General features: G+C 41.6%; 2 protein-coding genes across 6 annotated transcripts; both read left to right on the top strand.

The window, feature by feature from the left end:
* The first annotated feature begins 610 nt into the window (after window positions 1-610).
* On the top strand, window positions 611-8268 carry si:ch211-140m22.7 (calphotin). 3 transcript variants are annotated; one of them, XM_020461737.2, is made up of 8 exons: window positions 613-827; window positions 1107-1222; window positions 3277-3370; window positions 4732-4921; window positions 4961-5454; window positions 7371-7434; window positions 7537-7661; window positions 7784-8268. In XM_020461737.2, the coding sequence occupies exons 2-8, from the start codon at window positions 1166-1168 to the stop codon at window positions 7813-7815; spliced, it is 1056 nt and encodes a 351-aa protein (XP_020317326.1). In that variant the 5' UTR covers window positions 613-827; window positions 1107-1165; the 3' UTR covers window positions 7816-8268. The 3 variants fall into 3 exon arrangements, with proteins under 3 accessions (XP_020317317.1, XP_020317326.1, XP_031657155.1); XM_020461728.2 differs by having other exon boundaries at window positions 611-827; window positions 4732-5454; XM_031801295.1 differs by lacking the exon at window positions 613-827 and adding an exon at window positions 843-956 and having other exon boundaries at window positions 4732-5454.
* Window positions 8269-11762: 3494 nt separating this feature from the next.
* LOC109870967 (calphotin) lies at window positions 11763-17771 on the top strand. 3 transcript variants are annotated; one of them, XM_031801166.1, is made up of 5 exons: window positions 11763-11884; window positions 12334-12442; window positions 14014-15573; window positions 16993-17053; window positions 17455-17771. In XM_031801166.1, exons 1-4 carry the CDS (start codon window positions 11840-11842, stop codon window positions 17016-17018), a joined length of 1740 nt encoding a protein of 579 aa, XP_031657026.1. In that variant the 5' UTR covers window positions 11763-11839; the 3' UTR covers window positions 17019-17053; window positions 17455-17771. The 3 variants fall into 3 exon arrangements, with proteins under 3 accessions (XP_031657026.1, XP_020317302.1, XP_020317286.1); XM_020461713.2 differs by having other exon boundaries at window positions 16990-17053; XM_020461697.2 differs by lacking the exon at window positions 16993-17053.
* The last annotated feature ends 96 nt before the right edge of the window (window positions 17772-17867 follow it).

The following is a 17867-nucleotide window of genomic DNA, read 5'->3' as shown; positions in this document are numbered from 1 at the left end:
CTCAGACGATACGAAAGAGAGGTTGAACAGCTAGTAAATAGGGGATGCAACAATTTCGGCTGATCATTTTAGAAAGAGAGAGTTATGGCCTTTCTCTTGCATTTCAAAGATGATGGGAAAAAGAAGAAAAATAAACGTTTTTTTTCTTTGTATAATATTCTACCATATCTAATGTGTTGTATTATCCTACATTAATTTCACATTTCCAGAAACTTCAACGTGTTTCCTTTCAAATGGTTTCAAGAATATGCATATACTTGCTTCAGGTCCTGAGCTACAGGCAATTAGATTTGGGTATGTCGTTTTAGGCTTTTTTTTTTTTAATGGGTCAACTCATCAAGAGGTAAGGGAGAAAACGAATGCCTGAATACACATTTACATAACTGATGTCAAGTTTGATGTGTTATGCAGCTGAACATAAATACAGAAGCAGTATGAAAACAAAACGACTTTATTTGACATATATCGTCCAACAACTGTGCATTACGAATGTTCAGATTTGGTTGAAGGTTCAAGACAAACTGTTCCATATTGTTATCGATGCCATACGTACTTTCACTGCACTGATGAGTCCCAGACTAGAAGAGGAGGCGTGTACTGTCACTGTTGAGAATCTGTTACATAAACCACTCTGAAGCTGTGACTATCTGACAGGAGCTTCAAGATTTGCCCATAGAGATATCTACCAATAAGTCTAGAACTATTTTAATTATAACTTCATAGATATAGAAATAGATAGATATAGAAATATAGAAAATATTCACCATCGGAGGAACATTTGTGGATTCTTCCTGACTATTGGAGCCATTGAACTTGATTGACAAAAGGTGGGAAAACGTTCACTGAACTAATGGCAGTGTCATCTTGACCCTGGGAGTTCACATTCGTAAAGAATGAGACTAAAAACACAGTCGTTGCGCATCAACTGTTACTATCATGTTCCAAATTGCAGACGTGTAATGATTGTTGTTGTGCACTGCTTCAACGCACACGTTTGATATTTGTTACTAGTTGTGTCGCAAAATTAACTATCCAATACTTTCCTAACATTGATCACATGTGTTCTGTTCTAAAGTGATAGAATATATATATGTATTACTTTTCAGACGCACTCAGGCAGACTGGGACAAAGATCATTAAGCAGTGTTTCCGCAGGAAGGATTTTATGAGCGCAAAGATGGCGGCTTCATTGCTGAGGATAGTGCGACTTGGCTCTACCAAGGTAATGAAATGTCATGCACATAGCTAATCACATTATTATTTGAAGTTCTAACATGCTGTAGTTTTCGAATGAACTAATTGCAACGTCATTTTTCATTTGTGCAGAGACAACATGAATCGTGAGCTTGTTAGTATTTCAGCGACATGGCTACAGTGCGTTAGCTAATGGATAACATTGATTGATAACATGGTCAACTTTATCTACTGTAGCTACTTTCATATCAAGTGCATAATTTGAGCCGTTCGAATAGAATATTTATGATCATTATTTTGAATTAGCAAAGTGTTCATAGCAAATATTTTACAGTGGTGTGAAAATACTTTAAAGTATTACTTAAGTAGTTTTGGGGGGTATCTGTACTTTACTATTTATATTTTTGACAACTTTTACTAAACTACGTTCCTAAAGGAAATATTGTACTTTTTACTCCATAAATTTAACCCTGACAACCCAAAGTACTCATTACATTTTGAATGCTTAGCAGAACAGGAAAAGTGTGAAATAAACCGCTTATCTAGAGAACACGTGGTAATCCCTACTGCCTATGTTCTGGCGGACTCACTAAACACAAATGCATCTTTTGTAAATGTGCCCCTGGCCATCCGTACATTTTTAAAACGAGACATTTACTGAGTCACATTCACTTTTACTTGAGTAACTATCTATACTTTTACTCAAGTATGACAATTGGGTACTTTTTCCACCACTGCTATTTTAAGTTGATGACTGCCACCTACCTAGCTCTACAACTGTAGGTGACATAGTCTTCCACCTCTCTACAGTTTTCAGCCATTAGCTTCACCCACGACTGGCTCATGTCAACTACTATCCCAATGCTGTGTTTTAATGTTTAGAAACGCCAATAATAATCGCTTGTGATACGGCTTTTGAAAATATTGCTTTTTAATTTTCATCAGCGAGAATGAATCCTTCAAATAAAAAAGTGGCTTACTGTATCAGTTTTATACAGATCCATACGTCCTTGGGCATAGCTGCGGGAAGAAGCACCGCCTGAAAAATCTGAATGTCATTTTCTTATTTGTTATGAAACAACATTTTAAGTTTTTTTTTTTCTCACAAAAGTAGTGCACTGGGGCTTTACTAGTCTTGTAATAGTGGACTGATAAGCTGTCTGTAGCACGGACAGCTGCTATTGCATTGGTGTCTATGGGAGACCCAGCCCGTTAAGTAGACAGGCAGTTTACCAACCAGTTTACAATATTTTTGTCAATTCTGATCTTCAATTATCCACCATCTTTGCTCCCGAGTGGCGCACCGGTCTACGTCGGTGCAAGAGACGTCACTGCAATCCCTGGTTAGAATCCAGGCTGTATCACATCCGGCCGTGATTGGGAGTCCTATAGGGCGGCGCACAATTGGCCCAGTGTCGTCCGGGGTTTGGCCAGTGTAGGCTATCATTGTAAATAAGAATTTGTTCTTAACTGACTTGCCTAGTTAAATAAAGGTAAAATATATATATATTTATACATTTGCTGTAGTCAAAGATGATCTATTATATAGCTCAGTTGTGGCTTGTGAACTTTGCAGGTGTTACTGATTAATCAACAATGCCATGCTGGTGGGTGGTATCATTTAAAATAAAACCCAGCCCTGAAATGAAACGTAGGCTCAAGAATTTACACCTAATTTCTTAGGAAAAGACATTGGCATGAATTTGCACAAAGTGGTCACTTTGAGCCCAAATATACGCTGAGTGCACCAAACATTAGGAACACTTGCTCTTTCCATGACCGACTGAATCCAGGTGAAAGATATGATCCCTACTGGTGTGCGTTTAAACACTGGGAGCATTTTTTTTCTGATACAGATTATTTTGTGTTTCTGGCCATTAAAATCAAAGCATACTATGCCTGCAACTCAATGCACTGCTTTTTAAATGGACAAATATTTTATTGGGCCAAATTTGATCAAATTCTGAAATTGCAATAATCGCAATTAACAACAGAAAATCATGCAATTCAGTATTTCATTCTCTTTTTTTTACAGCCCTAGTTGCAGTTATATTGTCACTAATTGGTGTGTACTTTGATCAGTGCGTGCAGGCGGAGAGGTGGAGCGCTCCTGCAGCTGCTGCCCTATGCACGAAAGCTGGTGGTCCCAAGAAGCCCAAGAAGAGCAGCTCAGGAAGTAAGTTTGGATCCGCATTTAATTTGACCAAAAATACCTAATTATTGTAGTTTATGATACTTTAGCAGATGTCAATTCTTGAACATAGTGAGGGTGCTCAAATTGTGCTACAAGTATTGTTAAATCAATAAAATTACTCATCATCCAAATTATACTGACCATTTTCTTGTATATTTCACAAAAGGGACTTTGAGTAGTTGGCTCACAATGGCTGAGAAGGAGTTTGCTGTGGACTATCCACACTTTTGATTTAGCTGTAATACTAGGGTCCAGTTCTTTATTTATCAATTGATCAAGGAGGAAGAGAGACCTATTGATGACCAGACTGATAAAACTCCCCAATGTGGCTCATCTCATTAAAGACCTTCACTAGAGATATGAACACCTCATTTTTCCCAGAAGATTTCTATTAGTACGTAGACTTTTTTTTGTGAAACATTTCCCATAACCAATCGAGATCACTGCACTGCCAATCGAGATCACTGCACTGCCAGAAAAGGTTGTCCTCGAGAATACATTTTAAAAGCCTTTCAGATGCTGAAGATATTGTATACAGTCGTCTTACGTGCAAAAGTAATACGCAGAAGTTAAGATGTTTTGGAGAAGAACTGAAGATCTTTTAATATTTTTTTTAAAAAACTAACAAAAGTCAGATTACAGGTAAAACATGCTGAAGGGAAGCTCAAGCATCCTGGAGGCCTGTCTTTGTACCCAAAAGGCTGAGGAATCTACAATTCTGAATCTTCTAGAAGGATTTTGTTTTTGCAGGCTACTTGGACCACAATTTGAGTAAATGTCTCAGTTAGTTCCACCATTTTGTTTTCTATACAAAGTCACAAAGAAAAATGCAAATTAAGTTTGTTTTCCTTCCACAGGTACCAAAATATAATGATGTAAATCATTTTTTCCCCCTCACAGCTTTCACTAATATAATCAGATATTTTTCCAACAATAGTATCCTCTTATAAGTGGAATTTTTCTTGTACTCTATAACATGAATTGTCAATGAAAGATAGTTTTGGGAAGTTGGTTTTGGCACATGCGCACTTAATTATGAAACTATACTGTGATTAAAATATAATGTTTTTATTATGTTCCTCAATTAATAGTACATTTACACTTTTTGGGCCCCTTCTTGAAATTTGGCACTTGGTGCCCTTTTTAGTCCAGGCACCATATGTGTCTTGCAAAGGGATATTCTTGAATACTGTCTGGGTGTAGCCATGTTGCGCTAGGTAAGTTTTGTCCACATTTAATGCAAAGTGGGGGCATGTTGGTTTAAATTCCTTTTAGGCTAATTTATAGTATGAATAGAAATGAATAAATCTTGTTTGTTTTCTCCCCCCCCTCCTCCGTCCTAGAAAAGTCCCAGGGCAAAACATATTTTGATTTAGAGAAGCTTGTACCACACAGAAAATATGTGGAGGTACCAAAGAAAGAAATGACACCAGCTGCTGCAGTAGAACTTGTGACCGCCCCAAAGCCTGTTGAAGCCGCTGCCGCAGAGCCAATTGTTGCCGCGGCTGAAGCCGTTCCAGCCCCCACTGCGGTTGAAGCCACCCCCGTCATCGACACAGTCGCCCCCGCAACTGAAGCCATTGTTGAATCCGCCACTCTTGTAGCCAAAGCCACCCCCGTTATTGAAGCCGCTGCATCAGTAGCTGAAGCCGCTCCTGTTGCAGCCGAAGCGGCTCCCATCTTTGAAGCTTCGTCAGTGGCTGACACTCCTGTTGAAGCCGTCCCAGAAGCTGCTGCCCCAGTTGAAGCTGCCCCAGTTGAAGCTGCCCCAGTTGAAGCTGCCCCAGTTGAAGCTGCCCCAGTTGAAGCTGCCCCAGTTGAAGCTGCCCCAGTTGAAGCCATAGCAGAAGTTTTGGTTGAATCTGCCCCCATTGAAGCTGTGGCTGAAGCCCTCGTGGAAGTTGTAGCAGAGGTTGTGACTGTAGCTGTCCCCATTGAAGCTGCGGCTGGAGCCCTCATTGAAGCTGTAGCAGAGGTTGTAGCTGAAGCGGCCCAAGTTGAATCTGCAGCAGAGGAGCTGATTGCAGAGCCCCCGGCTGAGGCAGAACGGATTGAGGCGCCTGAGGGTATTACACCCCCCCCCCCCCCCCTTCTCTCCTCTCTGTGGATCCTACTTTTTACCAACAGTCATATTTTCATGTGATGCTACAACTCTAAGGATATCTTTAAAGATATATTACAGAAGCGCTTTTCGTTCTTGCTTTGGTTTGTCTTTTCCAGTGGGCTAATTTACCACTATTTGCTATTTATCCCTCAAACTACCACATTTCTACATTGTTGCAGCCGTGTAGACCCAAGCCACACATCTGTTCCCCCAAACCCGTTCCTTCTGGGATTCTATGCATGAACTTGTAACCATGCAGCTTTGCCCATCCGACACCCGATGAATGTCTCCTCTGTGTTCTTCAGCACGGCTTCATCCTTTACTCTCTGGTTCAGCTGTGACGGTCTGCACCGATCTGCTTGATTTAATATCTTTATTTTGCCATGTTTTTCCAGCATTCACTCGTTCTTACCTGCACTCTTTCTGCTGCTAGTTTGTTTCTCGACATCTCTGTTTTTCCTTCCGTCACTCGATCATCTGTTCTTATTTCACAACCTTCTCTGTTCCCTTCACTGAATATTGTTAAACGAAACATGATCCTCAACGCCCTGAATTTTAAACTTTTTTTGTTTTTATAATTTCAACTATTGTTTTGTTACATTATATTTTGGTACGGTTAATGCTAAAGTTACTGTATACTGTCAAAGGTAATGTTAAGGTCATATTAACCAGCGTTTTGGCTCGTCTGTCTCTGGGCAGCTACTGAGTGATAACGTGAAATGGGGTCAGATATTCTGATTCTATGTTTCCTATTCTTCCCTCCTCTCTCAGCTTCTCTCTGACACTTTGTTTTCCCTGAGTCGCATGATATCAGTAATCTGTAATTGATCCCCTCACTTTTGTATTTGTTTGGCGCTGTGTAACATGACTTTGGAAATGTCAACTTTCCTTCCCCTTGGTAGTCAATGCGCAAGAGTTTGCACCTTGGTTGCTGGGTGTGGATTCAAACACGAGTGGGGAGAGAAGTTGTTACATTTTACTGTTAAATGTACACGAGTTGGTTATACGCTGGGAGTTTGAATTGGACATCTCAAATATAGAACCCTATGTCTGCCAAGTGATGTTATGAACTACACAGATGTGACGCATAGCATTCCCCCATCACAGCAACTTCTAACCTGTTACCTGACCGTTCTAACTTAATCTTTCCTCTCTTACCCCTGTTTTATGCCAGTCAGAGTCTACCACTTCTAAGTGCTGTTTTTGTGCATGAAGGTATTGGAAGTGATGAGTTTTGTCATGTGGTTCAAGCCAAAAGGGGCGTAGCCCGGCTTGCCGTCTCCGTTCAGCTGTTGCATTCCACTCCTGTCATTTGCCAAAGAGGCTAGCATTTCACAATCTTCAAATATGAATACTGTCATTAAAGAGCTCGAGGAGATCATAGGATTTGATCTTGATTCGATAACCCTCACAGCTATCATCCAATCACAATGTTTATGCAAATTAGACTGATAGGAAAACGATTTAACTTCATGAAGTCAGGTGCCAGTTTTGTTTCTTTCCTCATTAATGGGACGCAACGGAAGCAAACGTAGCTCGATTTAATCTTGTAGGCTAATCATTTCTGTATCATTATTCATTTCATTACAAAGTCCTATCTACACACTTAAAATGTGTAATTCTATGTTGCGCCAAATTTGCGCGCACTCCATGCTACATAACTTTATTATGGGAAATATCAATTTGGTTTCAGACTACCAATCAGGAACTGTGCTGAAAATCTGGCTGCATTTTGAACATTCTGTTGGTGAAAGGCCAGTCTCTTTTTTTTACATGACAGGAGTGGAATATCAGCTGAACAGACTGGTACCCAGACTAAAAGAGGGAATTGCTTTAAATGAATATAAAATAATTGTGTTTTTCCTTCATTGGACTCAGTTCAACTGGACCCAATCCAGAAGCTCTTCCTGGATTCGATCCGCGAGTACTCCTCAAAGAGCGTGTAAGTTACACAATTGTTTTTGGCTAGCTTTTTTTTGTCTTGCTCACAATCATCCCCCCTTTGTAATCAAGCGGACATTTCAACCATGTTTTCTTCTCTCAGGGCCAGTGGCGGTTTGGTAGATGCAGGCCCTGCATATGAGAAGAACTTGGCAGAGGAGCTGACTAAACTCCAGCGGCTTTATGGTGGTGGAGACATCACAGCTTTCCCAGAGTTCAAGTTCACAGGTTAGTAGTTTTATAAAGGTGGCCATGAGCCTTTTTGAAATGCTTTATTAGGTTCTTCTAGGACCAAGAATACAATGCATTAATATTCTCATTGCACACCATTTTTCTCTGTCTCTGTCCAGAGCCCAAGCTGGATGAAGTGGCCTCCAAGTAAACATGACCAGTTCACTTTTCTACAGCTTTTTCCTGTCCATTTGTTCTATGAATATTGGACGTCTAAAGATAACTGTATCAAGTTGATGCTAAAATCCTTTTAATTTTCTATGTGGTGGGGGGATAGAGGAGTTTCTATTTCTGTATAAATTCTCTGTATTAGATGCAACAGTTGGAGGTCAAGCGTAGGCGGAGCTTTGAGCTGTGAAATATATACTCATTTGCATAGGATGATCCATGAATGTTGGATGGGGGGGGGGGGGGGGGGGATAAACTCTGATCCATATTCTACTTTTGTTGCAGTCTTTCATTCCAAGTTGATCAATGTCATCATTGTAAATCGCATGCAAAGTTAAAGTAAAAAGACTACCCATGTTTGTATTGTATAACTGCACATAAGTTACTGAATGCAGATTTGCCTTGAAACCGCAATTACAGAAAAATTGTGTTCACATACAGTTGAAGTCAGAAGTTTACATATACACCTTAGCCAAATACATACTCAGTTTTTCACAATTTCTGTCATTTAATCCTAGTACAAAATTCCCTGTCTTTGGTCAGTTAGGACCACTACTTTTATTTTATGAGTGTGAAATCTCAGAATAATAGGAGAGAGTGAGTTATTTCAGCTTTTGTTTCTTTCATCACATTCCCAGTGGGTCAGAAGTTCACACACTCAATTAGTAATTGGTAGCATTGCCTTAAAACGTGTCGGGTAGCCTTCCCACAATAAGTTGGTTGAATTTTGACCCATTCCTCCTGACAAAGCTGGTTTAACAGTCCGGTTTGTAGGCCTCCTTGCTCATGCATGCCTTTTCAGTTCTGCCCACAAAATTTGTGAGGAGGAGGGTTTATCCTCCAGGTCTTTAACTGTTTTCCAGAACTTCTTGGGGTTAGACCCACAGAGAGAGACCTGCTCCTTAAAGTACCTAACTTTGGCCTTCCGGATAGCCTGAGTGCACTTATTTCTCATTTGCCTGAACGATAGCCAGTCAGCCTGAGGATGCGTGTGCCGAGCCTTTCGCCAAATGGAATTCTTGAGGTGGAGTGTAACTGCCAGATCACGGTCGAACCAGGGGCTGAACCGGTTTTTCATTTTCTATGTGAGGGAGTGTTTCTTAACAATACCACTGAAAATATATATTTTTTAAAAGGTCCAAGCATCTTTGACAGAGGGGATCAAGCTGATTCTATACCAATTTACAGAGGCCAGGTCATGAAGGAAGTCTTGCTAATTAAAAGTTTTGTAGCAAGTGTTTAAGACAAATCAGGACAGGTTGTTTCACTGAGCAGCCATTACGAACACATAGATACAGGTACAGTATATACATATGAGATGAGTAATGTAAGATATGTTAACATTATCAAAGTGGCATTGTTTAAAGTGACTAGTGATCCATTTATTAAAGTGACCAGTGATATGAGTCTATGTAGGCAGCAGCCTCTCTGAGTTAGTGATGGCTGTTTAGCAGTCTGATGGCCTTGATATAGAAGCTGTTTTTCAGTCTCTCAATACTTATTTCCCACCATAATTTGCAAATAAATTCATAAAAAATCCTACAATGTGATTTTCTGGATTTTTTCCCCCTCATTTTGTCTGTCATAGTTGAAGTGTACCTATGATGAAAATTACAGGCCTCTCATCTTTTTAAGTGGGAGAACTTGCACAATTGGTGGCTGACTAAATACTTTTTTGCCCCACTGTATGTGTTTAATAAAATATTGATTCAAATGACCAGCTGGTAAGGGTATTGCTGCTGGTGATTCTCTGATCCACCTCTACGCAGATGACACCATTATGTAAACTTCTGGCCCTTTGGACACCGTTAACTAACCCCCAGACGAGCTTCAATGCCATACAACTCTCCTTCCGTGGCCTCCAACTGCTCTTAAATCTAAGTAAAACTAAATGCAGCAACCGATTGCTGCCCACACCTGCCTGCCCGTCCAGCATCACTACTCTGGACGGGTCTGACTTAGAATATGTGGACAATTACAAATACCTAGGTGTCTGGTTAGACTGAACTTTCCTTCCAGACATTAAGCATCTCCAATCCAAGATTAAATCTAGAATCGGCTTCCTATTCCTTAACAAAGCATCCTTCACTTATGCTGCTAAACACCCACGTAAAACTGACTATCCTACCGATCCTTGACTTCGGCGATGTCATTTACAAAATAGCCTGAAACACTACTCAGCAAATTGGATGCTGTCTATCACAGTGCCATCCGTTTTGTCACCAAAGCTCCATAAACTACCCACCACTGCGACCTGTATGCTCTCGTTGGCTGGCCCTCGCTTCATATTCGTCGCCAAACCCACTGGCTCCAGGTCATCTATAAGTCTCTGCAAGGTAAAGCCCCACCTTATCTCAGCTCACTGGTCACCATAGCAGCACCCACCCATAGCATGCACTCCAGCAGGTATATTTCACTGGTCACCCCCAAAGCCAATTCCTCCTTTGGCTGCCTGCCTATCCTTCCAGTTCTCTGCTGCCAATGACTGGAACGAATTGCAAAAATCACTGAAGCTGGAGACTCATATCTCCCTCACTAACTCAACAAATTGGATGCAGTCTATCACAGTGCAATCCGTTTTGTCACCAAAGCCCCATATACTACCCACCATTGCGACCTGTACGCTCTCGTTGGCTGGCCCTCGCTTCATACTCGTCGCCAAACCCACTGGCTCCATGTCATCTACAAGACCCTGCTAGGTAAAGTCCCCCCTTATCTCAGCTCGCTGGTCACCATAGCATCTCCCACCTGTAGCACACGCTCCAGCAGGTATATCTCTCTAGTCACCCCCAAAACCAATTCTTTCTTTGGCCGCCTCTCCTTCCAGTTCTCTGCTGCCAATGACTGGAACGAACTACAAAAATCTCTGAAACTGGAAACATTTATCTCCCTCACTAGCTTTAAGCACCAACTGTCAGAGCAGCTCACAGATTACTGCACCTGTACATAGCCCACCTATAATTTAGCCCAAACAACTACCTTTTTCCCAACTGTATTTTATTTATTTTGCTTATTTTTATTTCTACTTTGCACATTCTTCCATTGCAAAACTACCATTCCAGTGTTTTACTTGCTATATTGTATTTACTTTGCCACCATGGCCTTTTTTTGCCTTTACCTCCCTTCTCACCTCATTTGCTCACATTGTATATAGACTTGTTTATACTGTATTATTGACTGTATGTTTGTTTTACTCCATGTGTAACTCTGTGTCGTTGTATCTGTCGAACTGTTTTGCTTTATCTTGGCCAGGTCGCAATTGTAAATGAGAACTTGTTCTCAACTTGCCTACCTGGTTAAATAAAGGTAAAATAAAAAATAAAATAAATAAACTAACTTAAGCATCAGCTTTCAGAGCAGCTCACAGATCATTGCACCTGTACATAGCCCATCTGTAAATAGCCCATCCAACTACCTCATCCCCATATTGTTATTTATTTTTTTGCTCCTTTGCACCCCAGTATCTCTACTTGCACATTCATCTTCTGCACATCTATCACTCCAGTGTTTGATTGCTAAATTGTAATTACTTGGCCACTACAGCCTATTTATTGCCTTACCTCCCTAATCTTACTTCATATGCCCACACTGTATGTTATTGACTGTATGTTTGTTTATTCCATGTGTAACTCTGTGTTGTTGTTTGTGTCGCACTGCTTTGCTTTATCTTGGCCAGGTCGCAGTTGTAAATGAGAACGTGTTCTTAACTGGCCTACCTGGTTTAATAAAGGTGAAGTAAACAATTAAAAAGGATATCAGAATTCTAAATGGTTAACTACCTTTCTATTATGAGAATTAACATATGGAGTATATACTTTTTACAATGGCACAAATTAAACAATTGTTAAAATCCACTGAAGTGGTAAATGCTATTTTTATCACCCTTTCAAAGAGGAACTCATTTCGTTCCCAGACACTTCCGTCCAAATGTGCGTGCCTGGGGAGGAGCTTACAGAGCAATATAATTGTTGTGTTTCCCCACGGAAAATAAAAAACGGAGCACCAAAATGGCGACCTCCTTACTTCGGCTAGGACGACTGGGGTCTCTCAAGGTACTATTCGTTGTTTATTGTCTAAACATGTTTTTCTTCAGTTGTCATTTCGATTATTTTACAAAGAACCTTTTCCTTAGTTGATTGGTTTGTACAGTAATCAACGTATCGTAACCGTTTTCTTTTAACATTAGCTAGCGTCCTTCTGTCCTGTTGACCGGATGAGCAGGACTACTAGCTGTATTTACCATCCTCTACATCTCATTTTTTGAGACTATGCTTCATCGTGCTCATTAATAAGATTTAAGCTAGATATTTAGGTTACCTTGTTATTGAATAACGTTAAGTCAAAATTAGCTTCTCCTGGTCTCATTGTTAAGCTTGAAACGTTTGGTAGACAATTCCAGAAGGAGCTGGCAAGTGGGCATTATCAGACTGGAACGCAGGGCTAGGCTAAAGAAGGCTGAATTTACAACATAAAACAATGGTATGTATTTCTTTCTGTTTAGGTTCTCCAGAAAGAGAGCTGGGGCCTTTTGAGGAGCTCCTCTGCCGCGGCATTCTGCACCAAGGCTGGGGAGCCAAAGAAAGCTGTTAAGGCAACGACTACAATTAAGAGTGCGGCTACTTAAAAAAAAAATCATTTACGTTAATATGTTCTATTCTGGGTCCTTTTTATTCTCCCCTAGGTAACAACAACGGCATTTCCTTCTCCGGTATAGCCCACACTTGGAGTGTCTCCCTGATGTGCCAATATAACCACATCCTGGAATCTTACAGATAAACCATGACCATTTCCTAAATCCAATTCTACTTCTTTTTTAAACATTTGCTTGATTGCACTGCAACTGGGATTAAGGATGCATTAACTGGTTAACAAATAGTCATTTTTTTTCTTCTCCAAACAGTAAAATGATTTGACCAACAGAAAATACTATAAGATATCTCTATATAATGACCAGATGCAATGGTAGTCATCCTGAGGCTGGAAGGCAGGTGACATAGAAACGCATTGGGCTTGTTTTGGGCAGATTTTGGGCTAGAGTTAAATATCTCGCTTTGTCTCTTCTCTGATACTATGCATGCATACAAGGACCAGACATTTTTCATTAAGAGCTTAATTGGAAGCGTGCAACAATAGCTTGTCGTCTAACAGTCAAAAATATATAGCCCAGTATTGAACATGCAGCCGCTAATGAAAAGTAATTTTCAAACATTTGCCAAAATTCAAATGGGGAAACCCCATTCTAATGCTAGTAGTTGTGACGGAGATTAACTTATCTGTTAGAAACTTAGAAAGAGGGGGAATCTATAACAACAACTAGGGTGGGTTGCTAATATGATTAGGATTGTGCTTTTGGCTTCTGGACAACGGAAGAAAGTGCATTTGAACCAGATCAGGAGAGAAATGCTGGTTAATTGCATCAGGAAGTCTTTATAAAATAGTTTCTATGGATGGATTTTTCTCAGGGCTTTTTTTCCAAGGTAAGACGACTCATTATTTGAAGTAAAGCTTTCAGACAGTTCCTGCCTCAAGCTCACATTGCAAAGTGGTGGGTGATACGCAGATAGCATGCCTATCGTTGACTATAGCCTATGCACTCTAATGGCAAATGGGAGGCTTTAGTTACGAGTTGAGATTGACAAATAAAAATAGTGCCTTTTTTTTATTGTGTCAATCAAAGTTAACACGTGGTTGCATTTTGAAATTTTATTTTGTTTTGCAATGATTGGGCTTTCAAAAGCATGTTTCACTCCAGTGAGGAGCTACTCTGTCGCTGTCTGACAGGTGGTAGACTATTATGCTCCTCAAACTAAATAAATAAGATGTTTGACGACTAATGAAAATACATGCGTACCAATTTCATCCCACAAAATTATGGAAATTAACCCATAGACCGATAAGCATTAACCGGTCAAAATGTATTTTTAGCAGCTCGCCGATTTAACTGTTAACATCCCTGAAATCCCTAACAGGGATGTATCATAAGAATCTAGAGAATGTAATTTTACAATGGATAAACTAGTTCCACAGTAGCTTTGGGGTCAGGAGTTTTCTGTGTTGTGTTTGGCATAGGTGGTTTTATTTGGAGACGAGCCTCCTGGTTGTGAGGAACTTAATGATTAGGCTATATACTCTTACATTTTTTTTGTGTAACTTATTCCATTTACCATTTCTTAATCCCTAGAGGCCTCAGAAGAGGGGGCTGCACTACAAGCCTACAACACCACGGTTGCCTTCCCGGTTAAGCTTTCAGCCTCAGGACTTTCCCCAGCACAGGCTCTAGGTGAAATTGAATCAGTGGCTAGCCCCGTCACTGCTGAAACAATAGTAGCCGCAGCTGCAGAACCAGCTACCTTTTCCACTTCTGTAAGCCATGCTGACGCTATGCCTGCTGAAACTGCTGTGGCTGAAGAAACCGCTAGTCCTGCTGTACATGTGGCCGCTCCAGTCATAGAGGTGGCTAAGTCTGCCCCTGCTTCTGAGAGTGTTGCAGAGATCACATCCCTTGTCACAGAGGAGGCCGCAGCACCAGAGACACCAGTAGTAGAATCCACTACACCAGCTGCCAAGGCCGCAGTAGTCGCTGACGCTGTTGCAGAAGCTGCTCCAGTTGCTGAGGCTGTTGCCAGTGACGCCGCCCCAGTTGAAGCTGTCGCCGAACCTGCTCCAGTCGCTGACATTGCTGCTCCCATCGTCGATTCTGCTCAACCTGTAATTGACGCCGCCACCAAAGTCACGGATGCTGCTCCCCCAGTTGCTGAGCCTGTCGTTGCTACCAGTGATGAAGCTCCCGTGCCAGAAGTCATTCCAGTTTCAGCCTCTGCCGATCCACCTTTAGTTGATGCTGCACCCTCCACTGAACCTGGAGCCCCAGCCGTTGAATCCTCATCCAGTGATTCTGACTCCGACTCCTCTGACTCTGACTCTGACACTGACTCTGATGATGAGATGTCCGAAGTGAAATCAAAGGCAAAACCAGAAATCATAGCAGAAAAAAAGGAAGACTCAGAAAAGGAAGCAGTGGCTTTGGCCAGCGACGCTGAGGAGGTGGCAGTGACGTCTGATGCCATCCTTGTGGCCACTGCCAAAGCTGTGCAAGAAGCTACACCTGCGCTGACTCTGAATGCCGTTCCTGAAACTGTCAAGGACGAAGCACCAGAAGTTGTAGCCGAAGCAGCACCAGAAGTCTCCAAAGAAGTTCAAGCGGCCGCTCCAGAAATTGCAAGTGCTGAGCTGGTTGACCCCACCTCTGTCCTGGAAGCCGACCCAGCGAAAGCTACCCTGGAGGTTGGCCCTGAAACTGCCCCTGCTACAAGTTTTGAGGAGCTAGTAGACTCTGCCCCTGAGATCGCTAGTGTACCCAAAGAGTTTTTTGCAGAAGCAGCTCCAGAGGTTGAAGTAACACCTCCAGAAGTCACCGCTGCACCAGAAGTCACCGCTGCACCAGAAGTCACCGCTGCACCAGAAGTCACTCCAAAAGTTGTACCGGAAGCGACAGAAGAAGCATCTGAAGCTGCCCCTGTAGAAATTGCTGCTGAAACACCTGTTGAACCTACGGCGGAAGATGCACCGGCCGTTGCTAAAGCTGCCCCAGTTGAAGCCGCAGCAGAGGTGCTGGTAGACATCGCCCCTGTAGTGGCTGGAGCCGCAGGAGAGGAGCTGATAGACAACGCCCCTGTAATGGCTGGAGAGGAGCTGATTGCAGAGGCCCTGGCTGAGACAGAACCGAATGAGACCTCAGAGGGTATACACAACACCTCGTATAAATCCTACTCTTTCTCTCCTCTGTGGACTTTTCCAACCACAGATGGCCATATTTCTTTAAAATGTCCTTCATAAAACACAGGGTTAATATGTTGTAAATCACGAGTGGTTTGGCTTTAGCTGTAGCTTCTAAATGGTTTTTTTGCAGACATTTTCTTTTGTCATTTAATTGACTGTAGCTATCTGTATTGCCATTCATAATGTGTAAGGCAAATTTCTTAAGTGAAAGTATACTCTTCATTTCACACACCGTGATACTTTAGCTACTTCAGCCAAGTGTGAGACGCATGTTTGAATGGTATGCTTTTCACCTTAGCCCTGCCTGCTTGCCTTGCAATTTAACTATCTTGTTATATACTGAGGGTTCCCAGTTGGGACTTTGGGTCTGTATTTGCATAATTTTATTTACAAAAGCTTTGCCTTTTTTAATACCTTGCCTGCACTTTGCCTCGAGAGGTTCATACTGTGAATGTTTTGGAGGACACTGCGATGCATGGTATTTGACTGGCTCACATTGGAATCTTCACAAAGACAAAAACCTAAACTAATCATGCTCTGTTTCCTCCCCTCACTCTTATGACTTGTTGATCTCCCAGGTGGGGCACACCTGCTCTCTGTCCATATGTCTCACCTTCCTTTCTTTCTTTATCCATCTCTACTCCCAGGGTGTTTTGGTTTTATTTACTGTATTTGGTATATATTATTCTCATGTCCATTGACACATGTATTTGGATTCTGGGTTGTATGCTAATGGTGTACATGCTAAGGTGTACTGTACATGCTAATGCTAAGGTGTACTTTTCATGCTAAGGCGTACTGTACATGCTAATGGTAACGTTACAGTGAACCAGCCTCCCACCCTTGACTCCAGCTTGAAGAACTGAAGCTGGGAGTGATCACTCATTGGTCTCCTTTCTCCCACTTTCTCTCTCTTTCTCTGGACTTGTGTGGATATGCATGCTATCAATTAATGAAAATGTCTGTATATGCACATGACGTGGAAGGTGTCATTTTGCATATGACCGTCACCAAACTTATTTCAGTGTGATTGGATTTGGACTTGTTAACCCTCTTTTTTTTGAGCCTGCCGTTTCAAATAGGCGAGTTGTCCCCAACAAGTCGGCTTACAATATTGCAGTAGTATTTGAGTAATGGTCTGGGTATTGTCCAATTTTGGAATTTTTAACAAAAAAAACATGACAACTTGTGTATAAAACCTTATTTGATATGGTCAAGTATAATCCTACTTCAAGGATAATACAATATTTTTTTACATGCTGCCCAATTGACAATGTCTCATTCATGCTTCTGCCAAAGTTATATTTGTATGCCAGTCTAGTTTTCTAATTGGCTGTTAGTGCCCTTTTGCTATCCTCATTCTCCCCTTCTTTCCCAGAAGGTTGTCCTGTAGACAATGGAGGCTAAGGCCATTCACATCAGCCTTTCTCCAGGCTCTATAGGTGGGGATACATCCTTAACACTGTAGAACATGCCCCACCATAAATTACTTTTGTCAAATGGGTGAATATTTCTATGTGCACTTTTTTAGGGGGACATTTTTAAGATGAGTAAATGTTGTCATTGTCATCACTTTTTGTGGCTAGTGATTATACTTTTAAAACACATTTTCTATTCCTTATAGAAAATTCCTCTATTCCTTATGAGTGGTTTTCTGCTCATTCTTTTTTTGACAGTTGCCGGGGCTCCGAATAACACTAAACCCAAATGCAACTCACCAATTCGCAAACTGCCTATTTCTACCTTTGGGTTCTGGTTTTATTTAGCTGAACTCCAGGTCAGTCAGGGTACCCTTATGCCTGTGCTGTGTCTTATACCCGTCTCTGTGTTCTACCCACTTCAGCTGCACCTCCAGAGCCAGCCCCCGAGCCATTCGACAACAGCACTTATAAGAACCTCCAGCACCACAACTACAACCACTACACCTTCGCAGACCTGGACCTGGAGATGGCCAAGTACCGTCTGCCCCAGCCCTCCTCCGGTAGACCCTCCCCCAGGCACTGAGACAGCCTGGAACCCAGGCCCCATGTCCCCAGACAGCATGTCTCTGATCCCGCTGACCACCCCATGTATTTTTTTGAAGAATGATTTAGCCTTGTACTTTATAGGTGTGCTTGTAATTCCATTAAAATAAATCTATATTAAACTACACAAAATGGATATGAGGCGTTGAGATATTTTGTATTGTTTGAGGTTTTTATAATAAGGGGTAAATATTTAACATTGGTTCTTTGCCGGGTTCTGTGTCGGGGTCAT

The sequence above is a fragment of the Oncorhynchus kisutch genome, linkage group LG2 (genome assembly GCF_002021735.2).
Source record: "Oncorhynchus kisutch isolate 150728-3 linkage group LG2, Okis_V2, whole genome shotgun sequence".
NCBI lineage: Eukaryota > Metazoa > Chordata > Actinopteri > Salmoniformes > Salmonidae > Oncorhynchus > Oncorhynchus kisutch.
This window is presented reverse-complemented; position numbering and strand designations above follow the sequence as displayed.